Source organism: Neomonachus schauinslandi, chromosome 13, assembly GCF_002201575.2.
Source record: "Neomonachus schauinslandi chromosome 13, ASM220157v2, whole genome shotgun sequence".
Taxonomy (NCBI): Eukaryota; Metazoa; Chordata; class Mammalia; order Carnivora; family Phocidae; genus Neomonachus; species Neomonachus schauinslandi.
Window position 1 is genome coordinate 85436417 of NC_058415.1, and position 14025 is coordinate 85450441.

General features: G+C 49.0%; 1 protein-coding gene across 10 annotated transcripts in view; it reads left to right on the top strand.

The window, feature by feature from the left end:
• Nucleotides 1-9592, top strand: part of RALGPS1 (Ral GEF with PH domain and SH3 binding motif 1) — a 222733-nt gene extending 213141 nt beyond the window's left edge. For 5 of the 10 annotated variants that reach the window (XM_021691186.1, XM_021691187.1, XM_021691189.1 and 2 more), the window contains 4 exons: nt 1639-1731; nt 1906-2011; nt 4730-4821; nt 8852-9592. In XM_021691186.1, coding sequence (XP_021546861.1) covers nt 1639-1731; nt 1906-2011; nt 4730-4821; nt 8852-8881 — 321 coding nt within the window. In that variant the 3' untranslated portion in view covers nt 8882-9592. Of the gene's footprint in view, nt 1-1638; nt 1736-1905; nt 2012-4729; nt 4902-8851 lie in introns of those variants that run through there. The other 5 variants (XM_021691185.1, XM_021691191.1, XM_044920351.1 and 2 more) reach the window with 3 other exon arrangements.
• Nucleotides 9593-14025: the final 4433 nt, after the last annotated feature.

Consider the following 14025-nt stretch of genomic DNA (forward strand, 5'->3'; position numbering starts at 1 on the left):
ATAGTGCCTATGTCGTCGAGAACTCAGCAAGACTGTCACATGCACAGCCGTGCACACAGCGAGCACGTGGTGAGCCAGAGCTGTGACGAGGGCGAGTGGAAGCCTGCAGACCCCTGGGCGTTGGGCTGGAACTCCCCCTGAGAGGGTCGACACAGCCTGCGTCACGTCCCCAGCTGCAGATGCCCTCTCTCCCCGTGGCAGCATCATCTGGAGGCCGTTGAGGCTCTACCACTAGTTCCTGGGTCACCTGTGCTGGGCCCGCATGTCACTGGCTCTGTGACCTCCACCCATGGCAGGGCCTCAGCCGCAGGCAAAGACCCTTGTACTGTTCCACGGAGCATCCAGGCACAGGTTTCCTGCAAACAGCCCATGGGCCGCACCTCGAGGCAGTGTCTGCTCTGGACCCTGCTTGCCCTCTCCACTGCCCACGGAGCCCCCTCCTGCCTGTGCCTGCCAGACGTACCAGGGCGGCAGCCCAGCTGTCACCCCCAGAGGCTACCCTGTCTGCAGGTGCCAGGTGGCTCGTGGGTAAGGAGCGTCTTCACCCCAGCCCTGGGCCGCACTTTGTCCCTCGGGCCCAGATTATCACAGAGCATTCTGTGACGTGGGGCCCTAGATCTGGCCTGTTGTACGGACCTGCCTGCTTCTCTCCCATGCTCAGAGTTCAGGCCTCGGTCATTCTGAGCCAGGGTGAGACAGTGTCCCACTAGCAGAGTTTTCCCAAATGCTGGTTGGCCCAGTAGTGAGTGATGAAATCAGTCCAGTGGGTCATGACCGGTATTTGTGAGCAGAATAGAACAGAATGGAAAATGTCAGTGTTCCATAGAATAAAGGTAAGTATTGTTTCATGAAACTTCTTTGAGTTCGACATGTATGTGTCATCAAACACGTCTGAAAGCTGGTGCTTTCACCATGGCCAGCGCTGGAGCCGCATCCAGCATGGAGAGGGGTCCTGTTGGCTGCGATGCAGAACGGTCTGCCTCGCTACACTCAACCTTGTTCCTTTCAGGAGACGATTCTTGCTTCGCCTTTGCAAACCAAAAGGCTCGTCGAAGTGATTTTCCCTAAACCAAGGAGCAGAGCCCCCTGAAGAGAGAATCCCAGCCTTCCCGCCTAGAGAAACAGAAAGAATACCTATAGCTCTGCCCTGTTGGCTTTTCCCCCTTCTAACCCTACAGACTTCCCACGTGCTGCCATTCAGTCTCAGCCCGAGCACCCCAGTGCAGATACTGTGGTTCGCCTAGGCTGTGGTTTAGCATGTCTGTGTTTTAAACATGTTTCTCCCCAGGACCTTCTTGGACCCAAGTCACCTGAACACATAGAAATTAAGCCTTGACACTGCCTTAAACAAGGTGAAAAAAAATGAAAGGCTCTCGGAGTAAAGGAGCCAGAGAGAGGAGGCCGGGCTTAGGGCTCAGAGCTCAGAGGCACTGATGGGGAGGGTCTCCCTCCTCCAGGCCCGGGGTGGAAGTGACACTGATGTGTGAGGGGCCGGGAGGAGATGAGGCCTGCACTGGTCTTGGCTGGGAGGAAGGGGACACCATTCCAGCCATGTGACCGGGTCTGTAATCGGGCAGGGAGGGGGGACTCCACCCCACCACGTGCAGCGTTGCCACTCTGCCTCCCCTTCCTCTGTAGCTGTCCTCGTGGACCAGGTACTGGGTCATACTCTCGGGATCCACCCTCCTGTACTACGGAGCCAAGTCCTTGCGGGGCACAGACAGGAAACACGTAAGTCCCATGAAAGGACTCTCCATGCTGGGACTTCAGGTAGTGTGACCTGGCGGGGTTGCGGGGGAGAGGGGGAGGAAAGCAGGGGAGGTGGCGAGGGTGGGAAGGCCCAGCTCAGCTTCCTCGGGGAGTGGAGGGCATGGGCCTCCTGGTTATACTGTTGTTCTTCCCCAGTATAAATCCACACCCGGCAAAAAAGTCTCCGTCGTGGGCTGGATGGTGCAGCTGCCTGACGACCCCGAGCACCCGGATATCTTCCAGCTGAATAACCCCGACAAAGGTAAGCAGCAGGCCCAGTTTTGGGTGCCCACGACTTCTACCTTGTTTTCCTCTTCTGCTAAATGTATATTTTGAAACAGTAAGAACTTTGGGGGCTGCTGCTTTCCCTTTGCTTTAGCTTGTGATCAGAGGGTCCCCACACTAGTCCATGGATACTGCTTCATTTGTGATCAGTGTGTCCACTGGGCATGGCATGTGGCTGCAGGAACCCTTTTGTGGCCTCATCTGTGGCTACTGGGGCTCATCACCTTTGAAGCTGTAGCCTCAGGGTCTTGGAATAAATACTATAATGCTGCCTAAGGCATGGACCATGAAGCATCCCAGTGGCTGGGAGGGTCTTGGGTTTTGGGAGATTTCAGGGGCACCCCTGACATTACCTGTGCCATGAGACTCTCACAGTCTCCTGGTCCAAGGCCAAATCAGAGAAGAGCCCTTTTACAGAAGCCCCGACTTTAGCTTGTCTGGTCATCTCCCATTTCCTCCTGGTTCCATCCCTCCCCCATGACCATGATGGATGGAAGGAGAGGTTCTGGGTGCCATCTTGTCCAGAACCCCTATTTGCATTGACATTCAGAATAGGCCATGCTATCAAAGAAATGGGAATCAGAACCACAATGAGGTATCACCTCACACCTATCAGAATGGCTAAAATCAAAAAGACAAGAAATAACAAGTGTTGGTGAGGATGTGGAGGAAAAGGAACCCTTGTGCATTGTTTGTGGGTATCTAAATTGGTGTAGCCCCTGTGGAAAAGAATATGGAAGTTCCTCAGAAAATTGAAAATAGGAATACCATATGATCTAATAATTCCATTACTGAGTAATTACCCAAAGAAAATGAAAACACTAATCCAAAAAGATATTCACCCTATGTTTATTGTATTATTTATAATGGAAGCAACCTAACTGTCCTTTGATAGATGAATGGATAAGGGAGACGTGACACACACATACACACACACACACACGCCATAAAAATTCTACACAGCCATAAAAAAGAATGAGATCATGCCCTTTGTGACAATATAAATGCACCCAGAGGGTATTATGCCAAGTGAAATAAGTCAGACTGAGAAAGACAAATGTGGTCTGATTTCATGCATATGTGGAATCTAAAAACAACAACAACAACAACAACCAAAACCAATGAATAAACAAACAAAAAGCAGAATCAGACCTATAAATATAGAGGACAAACTGATGGTTTCTAGAGGGGAGGGGATGGGGGGGATGGACAAAATGGGTGAAGGGGAATGGGAGATACAGACTTCCAGTTATGGAATGAGGAAGTCCTAGGAATATAGTCAATGATATTTTAATAGAGTTGTATGGTGATCATAGTAACTACACTGTGGTGAGCACAGCATAATGTATAAACTTGTTGAATCACTGTGTTGTACACCTGAAACTAATGTAACATTTTGTGTCAATTATACTAAAAAAAATAGAAAAAGAATAGCTAGCGCATGCTTGTCTTCCTGGTAGCCCACATCACATGACAAAACCCTGAAATACCGGGGTCTTGGGTTCTAGCCAGGCAAAGTCACTGGGCCTGTCAGGTCTCCAAGCATCTTTACATCTTCTCAGGAATGTTCTAGTGCAAGGTTCATGTACATACAAATCACCTGAGGAACTTGTAAAATTTCAGGTTTGGGTTCAGTGGATCTGGGCTGGAGCACAAGCTTCTGCATTTCTAACAAGCTCCCAGCTAATGCAGATGACGCTGCAATAGAGAGACCACAGGGTTCTAGTGTTGTTAGCTGGGTAGTCAAGAAACAGGAAACCCGCAGGGGCCTAGGGACTGGAGAGGAGAGGAGCCAAGTTCTCTGCTCCACGTCTGAGTGATTGAATCCACACACAGCTCACACTCGTCATAGCATGTCCCGATCTGGTCACCCCTGGAATTTCTTCCTCAAGGTCCAGGCCTGGATTATAAGTGGTTTCTCGGGGAAGTAAAGGCTGTGCCTACACAAGCTTGACTTGGGGACCATATGGCCACGGAGACCACAGGCCACTCTTGGGCCTTAGCCCACAGGAAAGCACTGTCCCCATGCAGAGGGAAATATGACACAGAGGGTGGCAGGGTCTGTGGATAGAATTCAAGGGGTCTGTGAACTCGAGTGGTGAAAAAGAAAATTGCATCTTTGTTTTCTGTGGCCTCTCACACCTTTATTTACGAGTATTAAACTACTAGAATGTTCACAACACTGTGATTTTATGTCCAAGAGAAACCACAGATATTTTCCTATCACATATAGTTGCAGATTTCTCAGAGTGGCATTTCTGCTCATCTCTCTGGAATTACAGTACAGTGTCAGACCCACCCCTAGATCTTTTTACTGGTGCGTAAGTAGAGAAACACACCTAGAACTGTATCACTCAAGTGTTGTTTAGTAGTTTGATAACTGCATTTCGGTGGTATTGATATCCTTTGTATTTTATTTTATGCGTTTTGAAAATGTTATTCTGAGAAGGGTCCACAGGCCTCACCAGAGTCAAATGCACCATGGCCCCCAAGATGGTTAAGAGCCCCGGTCCACAGAGACAGCCCAGAGGCAGCAGAAGTTCTGCCCCTGCAAGCCCCAAGCTTACCTTGGACTGCTCCTGACCTTCCTTGGTTTAGTTAACCTAAGTTCATATTCATCTTCATGTCCCAGTCACAGGCAGACCCTCCCATGAGACCCTCCCTCTTCCTAACCAATGGTTTCTCTGCCCGTCAGGCAATGTTTACAAGTTCCAGACGGGTTCCCGGTTTCATGCAATATTGTGGCACAAGCATTTGGATGACGCATGTAAAAGCAACAGGCCTCAGGTAAAGTCACCGAAACCCTGCTTGTCTCTGGAAATACCCTCTCCCCACCCTAGGGACTAAGGGTCCATAGAAAACAGGGCTCCTGGGTGCCTGGCTGGCTCAGTTGGTTAAGCAACTGCCTTCGGCTCAGGTCATGATCCCGGAGTCCCGGGATCGAGTCCCACATTGGGCTCCCTGCTCTTCGGGAGGCCTGCTTCTCCCTCTAATCCTCCTCCCTCTCATGCTCTCTGTCTCTCATTCTCTCTCTAGCAAATAAATAAAATCTTAAAAAAAATTAAAAAAAAAAAAAAAAAAAAAACAGGGCTCCTTCCTTCCCTCAGAGCCTATCAGCTGTGCTCCCAGGCACCGACCGTCTTTTGAGCAACCTTTCTCCATGAGACAGGGCACCCTCTGCTCAGCTGAGAACTAAGCCTGGCTCCAGATCAGAACGGTGAATCTGGTCCCTGTGTCTTTCCCAGTAAGGGAAACCCCACCAAAACATCCATCAGGCACAGTGTGGTGGCAGGTGCGAGATCGCCCCAAGGATCAGGATATATCATCCATTTAGACCATGTCCCCCAAAAGCTGATTCGTGGGCGTACTCCAGACTGACAGAAGGGCCTCCCTGCCCCATAGCCCCTAGGAATAATACTATTCGCTAATAGGGCGCCTGGGTGGCTCAGTTGGTTAAGCGACTGCCTTCGGCTCAGGTCATGATCCTGGAGTCCTGGGATCAAGTCCCACATCGGGCTCCCTGCTCAGCAAGGAGCCTGCTTCTCCCTCTGACCCTCCCCCCTCTCATGTACTCTCTCTCATTCTCGCTCTCTCAAATAAATAAATAAATCTTTAAAAAAAAAAATACTATTCGCTAATATTAAGAGCCAAACATGGCTGCTCCTCAGTGTATCGGAGCCAGCCGGACCTCTGATCTGTGCCCCGCCCAGGACCAGGCATTATGGGAAAGGCCGAATCCTCGCAACACCCCTGTGAGGCATGTTTCTCTTACGGTCTCCATTTTATGCTGAGGACACTGAGGCTCAGAGAGTGGCAGGTACTTGTTCAAGGTGCCAAGGTTAATGAGATCTAACCCCGGTCGGCCGGCCACCAAAGTCTGCCCCGAGCTCCCCTGCCTCGCACTTCCCAGAGGGTCCCCAGCTCGCTCAGCGGCCCGGAGCGCAGCCTCGGCTGTCAGGCTGCTGAGAGGCATGGTTGCTTCAGCCCTCAGCACCCAATGGGGCAGGCTGGACGTTCCTGCCCCTAGGAGTCAGCATTTGGCTGCTGGTGCCAGGATCGGTTTTCCTGTCCCTAAGCTTCCCTGTGCATGTTCTGCAGGGATCAGCCAGAAGAGGGCACTGCGGAGTGGGTCCCTCTCTGCCTGGGGAGCCAGCAAGCACCAGAAATTGAGAGTAGGCTATGGCAGCTTCTGGTGGGTAGCAGCTGGGAGGCACCAGCTCTGAGGTGTGAGGGGGGCCTCAGCAAAGGTTGGCACACACCAGGCATTTGGGTCGGGGAGGATGCTGATGACAGCACAGTCACGGACTTCTGGGCCCCAACGCGTGGTTCTCGGAGACCAGAGGGAGGTCTCGGCTTGGTCCTAATCAGGATTTTCATCTGTAACATGACATGAGGACATATGTGACAAGCTGGTCAGATTATAGATGATGGGAAGCTAGAAAGCAGAATTAGTAAAAAGTTCTCAACAAACTCAAACAGTAGGAAAGACTGAAAAAAGGAAAATGTGAGGTACCACGGAGGAGCTCAAAATAAACTGCATTTGAGTCGCCTTACTCACCCATCTGCCTGCTAGGAATTTGTCCTGGTGATAGACTCACACGTGTCCAAAAAGGTGTGTGGTTCAGAATGTTCACTGCAGGGGCACCTGGCTGGTTCAGTCAGGTAAGCGTACGACTCTTGATCTCAGCTCAGGTCTTGATCTCAGGTCTTGATCTCAGGGTCATGAGAGGCAACTTAAAAAAAATGTTCACTGCAGCATTGTCCTTGATAGAGAAAACTAGAAACCTCTGTGACCGTCAGTAAATCCCCATTGTGTGACTCCTGGTAGTGATTAGAAGGACAGAAGCAGATTTGTGTATGGTATCCTGAAAGGGGCTCCAAGATAGAAGTAAAGAGCAAAGTATAGGGGCACCTGGCTGGCTCAGTCAGTAGAACACGAAACTCTTGATCTCGGGGTCATGAGTTTGAGCCCCACGTTGGGCACAGAGATTACTTAAAAAAATAAAAAAAATTTTAAAAAGCAAAGGGTAAAACATTTGTAAGGGTGATCTCATTTGTATTAAAATACATAAGCGTATTTATAATAATGTATGTTTGCCTCTGTATACAAAATTCCTAAAGTGATATGCAGCAGGTAGCAGGAACCTGGGTCAAACCCATTTGGCAGAGCAGGTGTTTGGTCAGAAGGACAAATAGATTGAATTTCATGTATGGCAAATGCGGTATGCCATGGCAAAGTTTTGCAACTTTTAAGTACTTTTGTCCAATTTTTAGACCTAGGCGAGAGGGACATTTTATTTTTTCTACTTTTTTTCCCCTTCTATTTCGAATTTACTTTCAACCACGTATTCTGCTCTATGCTGTATGTGATCATAAAAAGTTGGCAACAGCTAACTCTTCCAAGCAGATTATTTAAATAAAGCACAGCACGTCCCTGTGATGGCATGCAGGGGCTGCAATGAAAGAAATCACAGAAATGCATCTACTCCCATGGAAAATCTCAGTGACTGGGATTGGTTTTCTTTTTGGTGGACTTGCACTTCTTAAAATTGTTTGTACTGACACCAAATACGCTTAAACCTTATTTATAACATGTGTAAGGTGTAAACCACAGCGGAAAAAAACACACCCAGCTCCTTGCCCACCCAGCCTAAGGGCAGGACCTCCCTGGGCCTCAGAACACCTCCCTCCCCCAGGGCCCTCTTCCTAATTCTGTGTCCCACCCATCTGCCTGCACCTCCTAACCACCCTCCTGATTTATTTACTGTTCCTTTAAAATGTTAGCACGTGTATTTGATTCCTTAATGTATTGTCTGGGGTACATTTTTAAAAACATTTTTAAAAAATAGGACCATAACTGGATATTTTCTTCTGTGACTTGCTTTTCTCCTACAGTGTGTTCCCGAGATTCATCTGTGTCAATGTGTGTAGCTGTCATTCATGTATTTGTACTGATATTTTTTTTATTAATTCTTCTGGCAGTGATCCCAGGAATAATTTCCTGCTTTTTGCTATTTTGAACAGTGCTGCTGTGACCATTCTTATAACTATCTCCTGGTGCAAGGAGATGCATTTTTTCCCAATTCATCACTTTGACCAAATTGACACTAAGATGATTAGTTTTTGATGAAATTGCTTCGCATCAAATCTCCTGGAACCCTATAGCAGAGCCGGGTGGGGGAGCCCGGGGCTGGGGGCAGCTTTGAAGGGAGAGGGAAGCACCCTGACCTTGGGCTGGTGGTCTCCCCAGGAAAGGTCTCCCTAGCAAAGGGATCGTGTCCTGGGGACACAGCTCTGGGAAGGCTTTGGGGTTCCCAGCATCCTGATCGCTCCTCCTGGTGCTCCCGCTTGTCAGTTCCTGCCACCCCCCCCACCACCCACCCCTGCCCGCTGGTTTCCCTTCCAGAGGCTCATGCCCATTCCTGCAGAATTTGCCTCCTCTCCGTTTGAAGTGCAATTTTATTTTGCCACCAGCCTAGTGAACGAGAGAGCGTGGGCTCTGAGGCTGTGGCCTGCCATTTACTCGAAGTGGGCTTCCCCTCTCTAAGCCTCAGGGTCCTCATCTTTGTCACGGGGATACTTCCCAAACCTGCCTCCTGGGGTGTCGTGAAGACTAAAGGACGTGATGATGTCAAGTGCCTGGCACACAGTGGCCACTTGACAAACAGCGACCGTGTTTCTTGCCAGGCCCTCTTACCCACCCACCCTGCTCATTCGCAGACTCACTGGGAAAGACCTGATCCCTTCCCTTAGGGGCACCCCTCATCCCATTCTGAAAGGTTGGAACTTTGACAAGAGGCTGAGCTTTCTCTTCCAGGTACCTGCAAACCTTATGTCATTTGAATAAGTCTCTGCAGGACTTGGCGTGACTTCAGAGGCTTCTGGGAGCCCAGCCTGGGACTGGTGGCGAAGCGCATGTCCTGGGCACAGGCTTTTGGCCAGGATGCTGGGTGACTCACGGCCGGACTCAAGGGGACTTGGCCTGTGGCCTCACAGATCCAGAGGGCTCCGCCAGTGCAGGGTCCACCTGCCAATCCCCAGCGACTCTCATGACACTCATTCTTCAGCACCACCCCGCAGGGCCGTGGTTGGGCCCCAGACTGTGCACCCCACCCTCCCTCTCTGGGCCCTCGTCTGTCCACCAGCTGCTGCTTCGACTAGAGAGCATCCGGCCCACGTTGGGTCTCCCGTGCTTTCTCCTGCACAAGAGTGGACAGTGTTAACCTGCATGAGGGGCCAGAGAGAAGGAACAGGCTATGGAGTTGGCTTTTTATACCCCAAGTGCACGGGGTCGCTCGCCCACAGGGCTGCCTCAGATTTTGTACAACCCCCAAAGCGTCCTCTGCGTGTGCGTGCTGTATACGTGTGCGTGCGAGCGAGTGTGAACTCTTCATGAAACATGCATTTTGGCACAAGACTTGTGACATCACATCCTTCATTCGCTTTGAGGCCCTGCTTTAACCTGACATGATAGCCTTGTCCACTGAGGAAGGTCAGAGTGAGAGCCCAGATTCCTCCTATGTTAAGGGTTCCTTGCATTCTTTTACTGTAAACAAACAATGCCTTAAATTGTGTCTTGTTTTCTGTTCCAATGGGTGCTATTCATCTGGAAGGCCTGCTGTCTGGGCCCCCCGGGTCCCCTCCAGGCCTTGTTGCTGTTGGCTCTTCTGAGACAGGACCCGGCTTCAGGACTGTGGACTGGGCTGGCCTGCTTGCTCCCTCCCACCCCTCTCCTGCAGGGTCTGAAAGCCCGTGTCTTCTCCCCCCGCCGCCCCCCGCCCCCGCCCCAGACCATGCCAGAGTGGGAAGTCATGACACTTTCTCCTGACTTCCTAGGAAGCACCCAGAGGCTGCCATGCTCATGCACAGAAGCCACACAGAAGCCGCTGTGCACCAGCCCCTCCTGGAGGGCGAGGCTTTGCTCCCATCATTTACTGCCAGGGCGGGGCCCGCTGGGATTCCTGGTTCCACTGGGGAGCTGAGTGACACTGAGGCCTTAAGCTCCCCCAGTCTTGCCCCCAAACGCAGTCACCAGCAAGCTCTCCACATCCAAGTCCAAGGGCACAATTGTTGATGACCATGGTGACGAGAGCAAAGCCCTGGGGAGTGAACGGTCCCAGCTCTGCATTCAGTTAAGCACTCTTCACATGGACAATGTCCTTGATCTGTCACTGTCTTTTAAGTGGCTTTTATTTTGCACAAATACATCTTTATTCAAAACAAAGAATAAAAGTTAGCTTTATTTATGGTAGCTTTATCCCATAGCTTCTCTCCCTCCCTCCCTCTCTAATCTGGGTGTCCGAATTCTGAGAAGGAAACCCTGAAAGGGCTTTCTGAATTCCTGGGTCCTTGTTGCTGTCATGGTTTCCGAGCTCACACTGATCAGACATCAAACCACCCTTAAGAGTTTCTGGGCAAGATGCTTCAAAGCAACATCTTCACCAGGAAAGTGTGATAGGTGAATTTTAAAACTACCAAACGACCCACCACTGTATTTTGATCAAACGGTGACAACTTTCCTGAAAATTCCAATGAATTGGTGAGGAAAGTAGTTGCCGTCAGGGTCTTATTTTATGGTCGAGGCTTAATGTGCTCAGCAACTAACCCTCCAAAGGAGCAAAGTCTAGAATACTTTTGTGCCAGGAGAAGCTCCAGGTGGTATAGTTGGTGCCATCCAATCTTGGCCGTGAGTGCTCTGCCCCCCCCCATGCACAGCTGGGGGGCCAGATGCTTGCACCCAGTTCACACCAATGACTACTCAAATGGGCATCCAGAGGCCGAAGGAAAACACCAAACACTCCAACACCTCTCACCAGAACCACGCAGTGTTAACGCTTTAACCTACACTGATCTGATTCTACCTGTTAATATTTTTTGAAGTCTTAAGTTTGGAGGATAGCGCAAGACTGGAAAATCAGCTACTTATTTTCCTTGGGTTTCTCCACTTCTCAACTGTCCTGGCTCTTCTCGCATGAAATACTATAGATGCCAATCCAAGAACCTCAGAATTTCAGGCTCCCTTCAGTCCGCGCATTTTCTGCCCTTTACACATTTTTCTTATCTTTCGCAAAAATTTTCTTCTGAGCTGAATTTGAGATAGCACAATTGCAATTCTTTTCAAAATGCAAAATGTTTAGTCTTCTCACTGATTGAGACTGATCCCACATCCCCTCCTAGAAACATTCTTAGCTTGGACTCTTGAAGAATCTGCTTAGACCTTGTTGGCAAAGGCCTTTAAAGCTGGTAAGAACCTCGAATGTACCGGAAGGGTCCTGGAGACAGGCCGAAAGATGCTGGGCTCTCCCAGCCAGGACGGGGGGCCAGGCATTTAAGTGCTGATTATCTTCCCGCCATTGGTTTGTCCCTCAAACAGCGGGTGAGGAGGCCCTCAGGCTGGCACAGAGGAGGCCAGGTACAAACCCCAAAAGGGAGAAGTCCATGGGTGGATCCTCACCCTGGAGGGAAGCATTTCTGGTTTTTGCGCTTTGACTGTCCATAATGCACCAATGTTTGTGAAACCATCAAAGGTGATATGTCTTGCATGCATATGCTGGTGGTTGGTTTTTCGTTGTTTTTTTTTTTTTTCTTTTGAGCAAACCGATAATGGTGCCCCAAAATGAAAATTATAGAATGCTGTCTACGAAATCGTGGAATAGGTAGTTGGTATCATTATGATGCCCAAGAGCCTCATGCACCTCTCCCTGGGAATAATTTTTGCCCCTCTCAGTTGGAACATGTTTTATAACTCAAGGTCAGCCAAGTGCATTCTGACAACTGAAATGCTTCATGGAGGATTGATTCAGTGGGGAGCAGTAGAAATAGTGTTCTGAGTGTGCCAGTGAGAGAGTGCAGCCCCCCTTTCCTTCCCTGAAGACACCCATTCATCACCCTGTCTCGCCATGGAACCTAAACAGGAAGATACTTGAAGGCATTCTGTTTAGGAAAGAACCCACTCTCTCTTGTCAACTGAATTTATAAAGCATTTTTTTTCCTTACCAAGATGGCCAGGATTTCTTTCATGATCTTCCTCTGCCACCTCCGAGCCCGAGACATGTATCTTTTAGGATACCATTTTACAAGTGGGAAACGACCCATGAAAATGGGAAGCCTTTCGCAAGCGGGTCTGATTTCATTCCACAGGTGGGTCTACAGCTCTGCACCCACATTACTAATGCTTGTAACTGGGTGAACATTGCTAAAAACACAACCTAACTTATTTTGCGTGACTTCATAAATGGCTTTAACCAGCTTCACATCGTACTGACATGTTGTGTGATTTCATGTTTTAAATAGAAAAAAAAAAAACCACACGAGTCCCTTGGAAATAACATTATCTGTGCAAAATCACCCATTCGTGCATTCATTCATTCGTTCATCCATGACTCCAGTGAGTGCTTCCTGTGTGCCAGGCTTTACCCAGGATATACTGTAAATGGCTGAGGACAAGCAGAGCTGATCCTTGCCCTCGTGGAGCTGACCACACTCAACGAACAAATAATCCTCCCCATGGCATCTCCTCCGGCAAGACCCTGCCTCTCTCCTAACACTGGGTAGAAACCCTGTGCACATTCCTCCGGAAAGGTTTCAAAACACTCCCCAGACTGAATAGCCTCTTGATCGGTGAGTTCAGTTGCAAGGAGAACTAGATGCAGTCGCTGTCCTAGAGGCTGGTTGTCGCAGAACACCCAGGCACAGAGCTTTGGTCGGGCATGCTGCGGAGGACTCTGAGATGGAATGAGAGAGTAGGGTCAGAATGTTCACAGTATTTACTCCAGAGGCTTTTTTAGTTTTAATTTCAATGTTAAATGCAAGTACAGCATGAGCGAGAGCTACATTTTCATGGGTGTTGAGAACTTGTACCATGGACCACCTCGGAGTCCTGTGCTGCACAAGGGTGGGTACACTGGGTGCAGCCCCCAAATCCCTGTTTGCAGCAGCAACGGGAAGGATCATCTGTCCGTTCTATAATCGTTCTTCTCTTTACCCATTTCTGAACGACTGTGACCATTCAGTAATGAAATATTAGTAATTAATTTATTAGTATGGTATAATCTTTAATAAATTTCGTGCCAAAATGCATGGTTTTTCACTTAGCATTCAAAATGTTGCGTAGAGAGTAGTTTTCAATTTCTTATGTATTCCTCAAAGTAAGTTGAAAATCAGTTTCTACATTTTAATTTGTTTCTTGTTAAATCTGTTGCACTCTCCTGGGCTGTCTTTTTTTTCCAGCAGACCCCCCCCCCCCCCCGCATGCAGTTGTGTGAGGACTTTCTCTAATTCTTGTGAATTGTCTCACCCACAATAACCACTGAACATCAGCCCTCAGTGGGATTCTTTAGATTTTTGGTGAAGTATTTTGTTACCTCAGTCTTGTATCAAGTTGCTGTATTTTTCAGCTTGTTACACTGATAATTGTTTCACTAATTAAATACTTTAATGTACAAACATCTTTGTTTACTTTGAAATTAAATGTGTTTTCCAATGAACATTGCTCAATTTATTATTCACGTGCATTCACTTAGTAAACCATTGCTGTGCCAGATACAGAGATCAAGGAGGTCTAGGGCACTCAGAGCTCAGCTTAGAGGTTACTAGAACATAAATGACATATGGGAGCAATGCCTTCAGGAAGGGACAGAGTCAGTGCTTTGGGCACTCAGAGAGGGAGGTGGAGGATCTGGGGAGGGGACTGGGGCATTTGGAATTCATTTCAGAGATTGCTGAACACATGGAGGACGGGGGAGGCAGGAAGACAAAGGAGAAGGAGCAGGATGAAGTTGGGAGAAGCAGCCAACCCAGTCTCGCTGAATAAAGGATTTGGGGGAGTAACGGGATCCAGGTCTGAAAAGATACGTTGCGGGAGTTCAAGATGTTAGGCAAAAACCAGAAACCCACTCTAGTTTGCTTAAGAAAAGGGGGACTGTCTTACAAGGCTGTCTCGTGGAAATGCATGGAAGGACAAAGGTGGAGTCTCAAGGGGCTGGAAGAAGT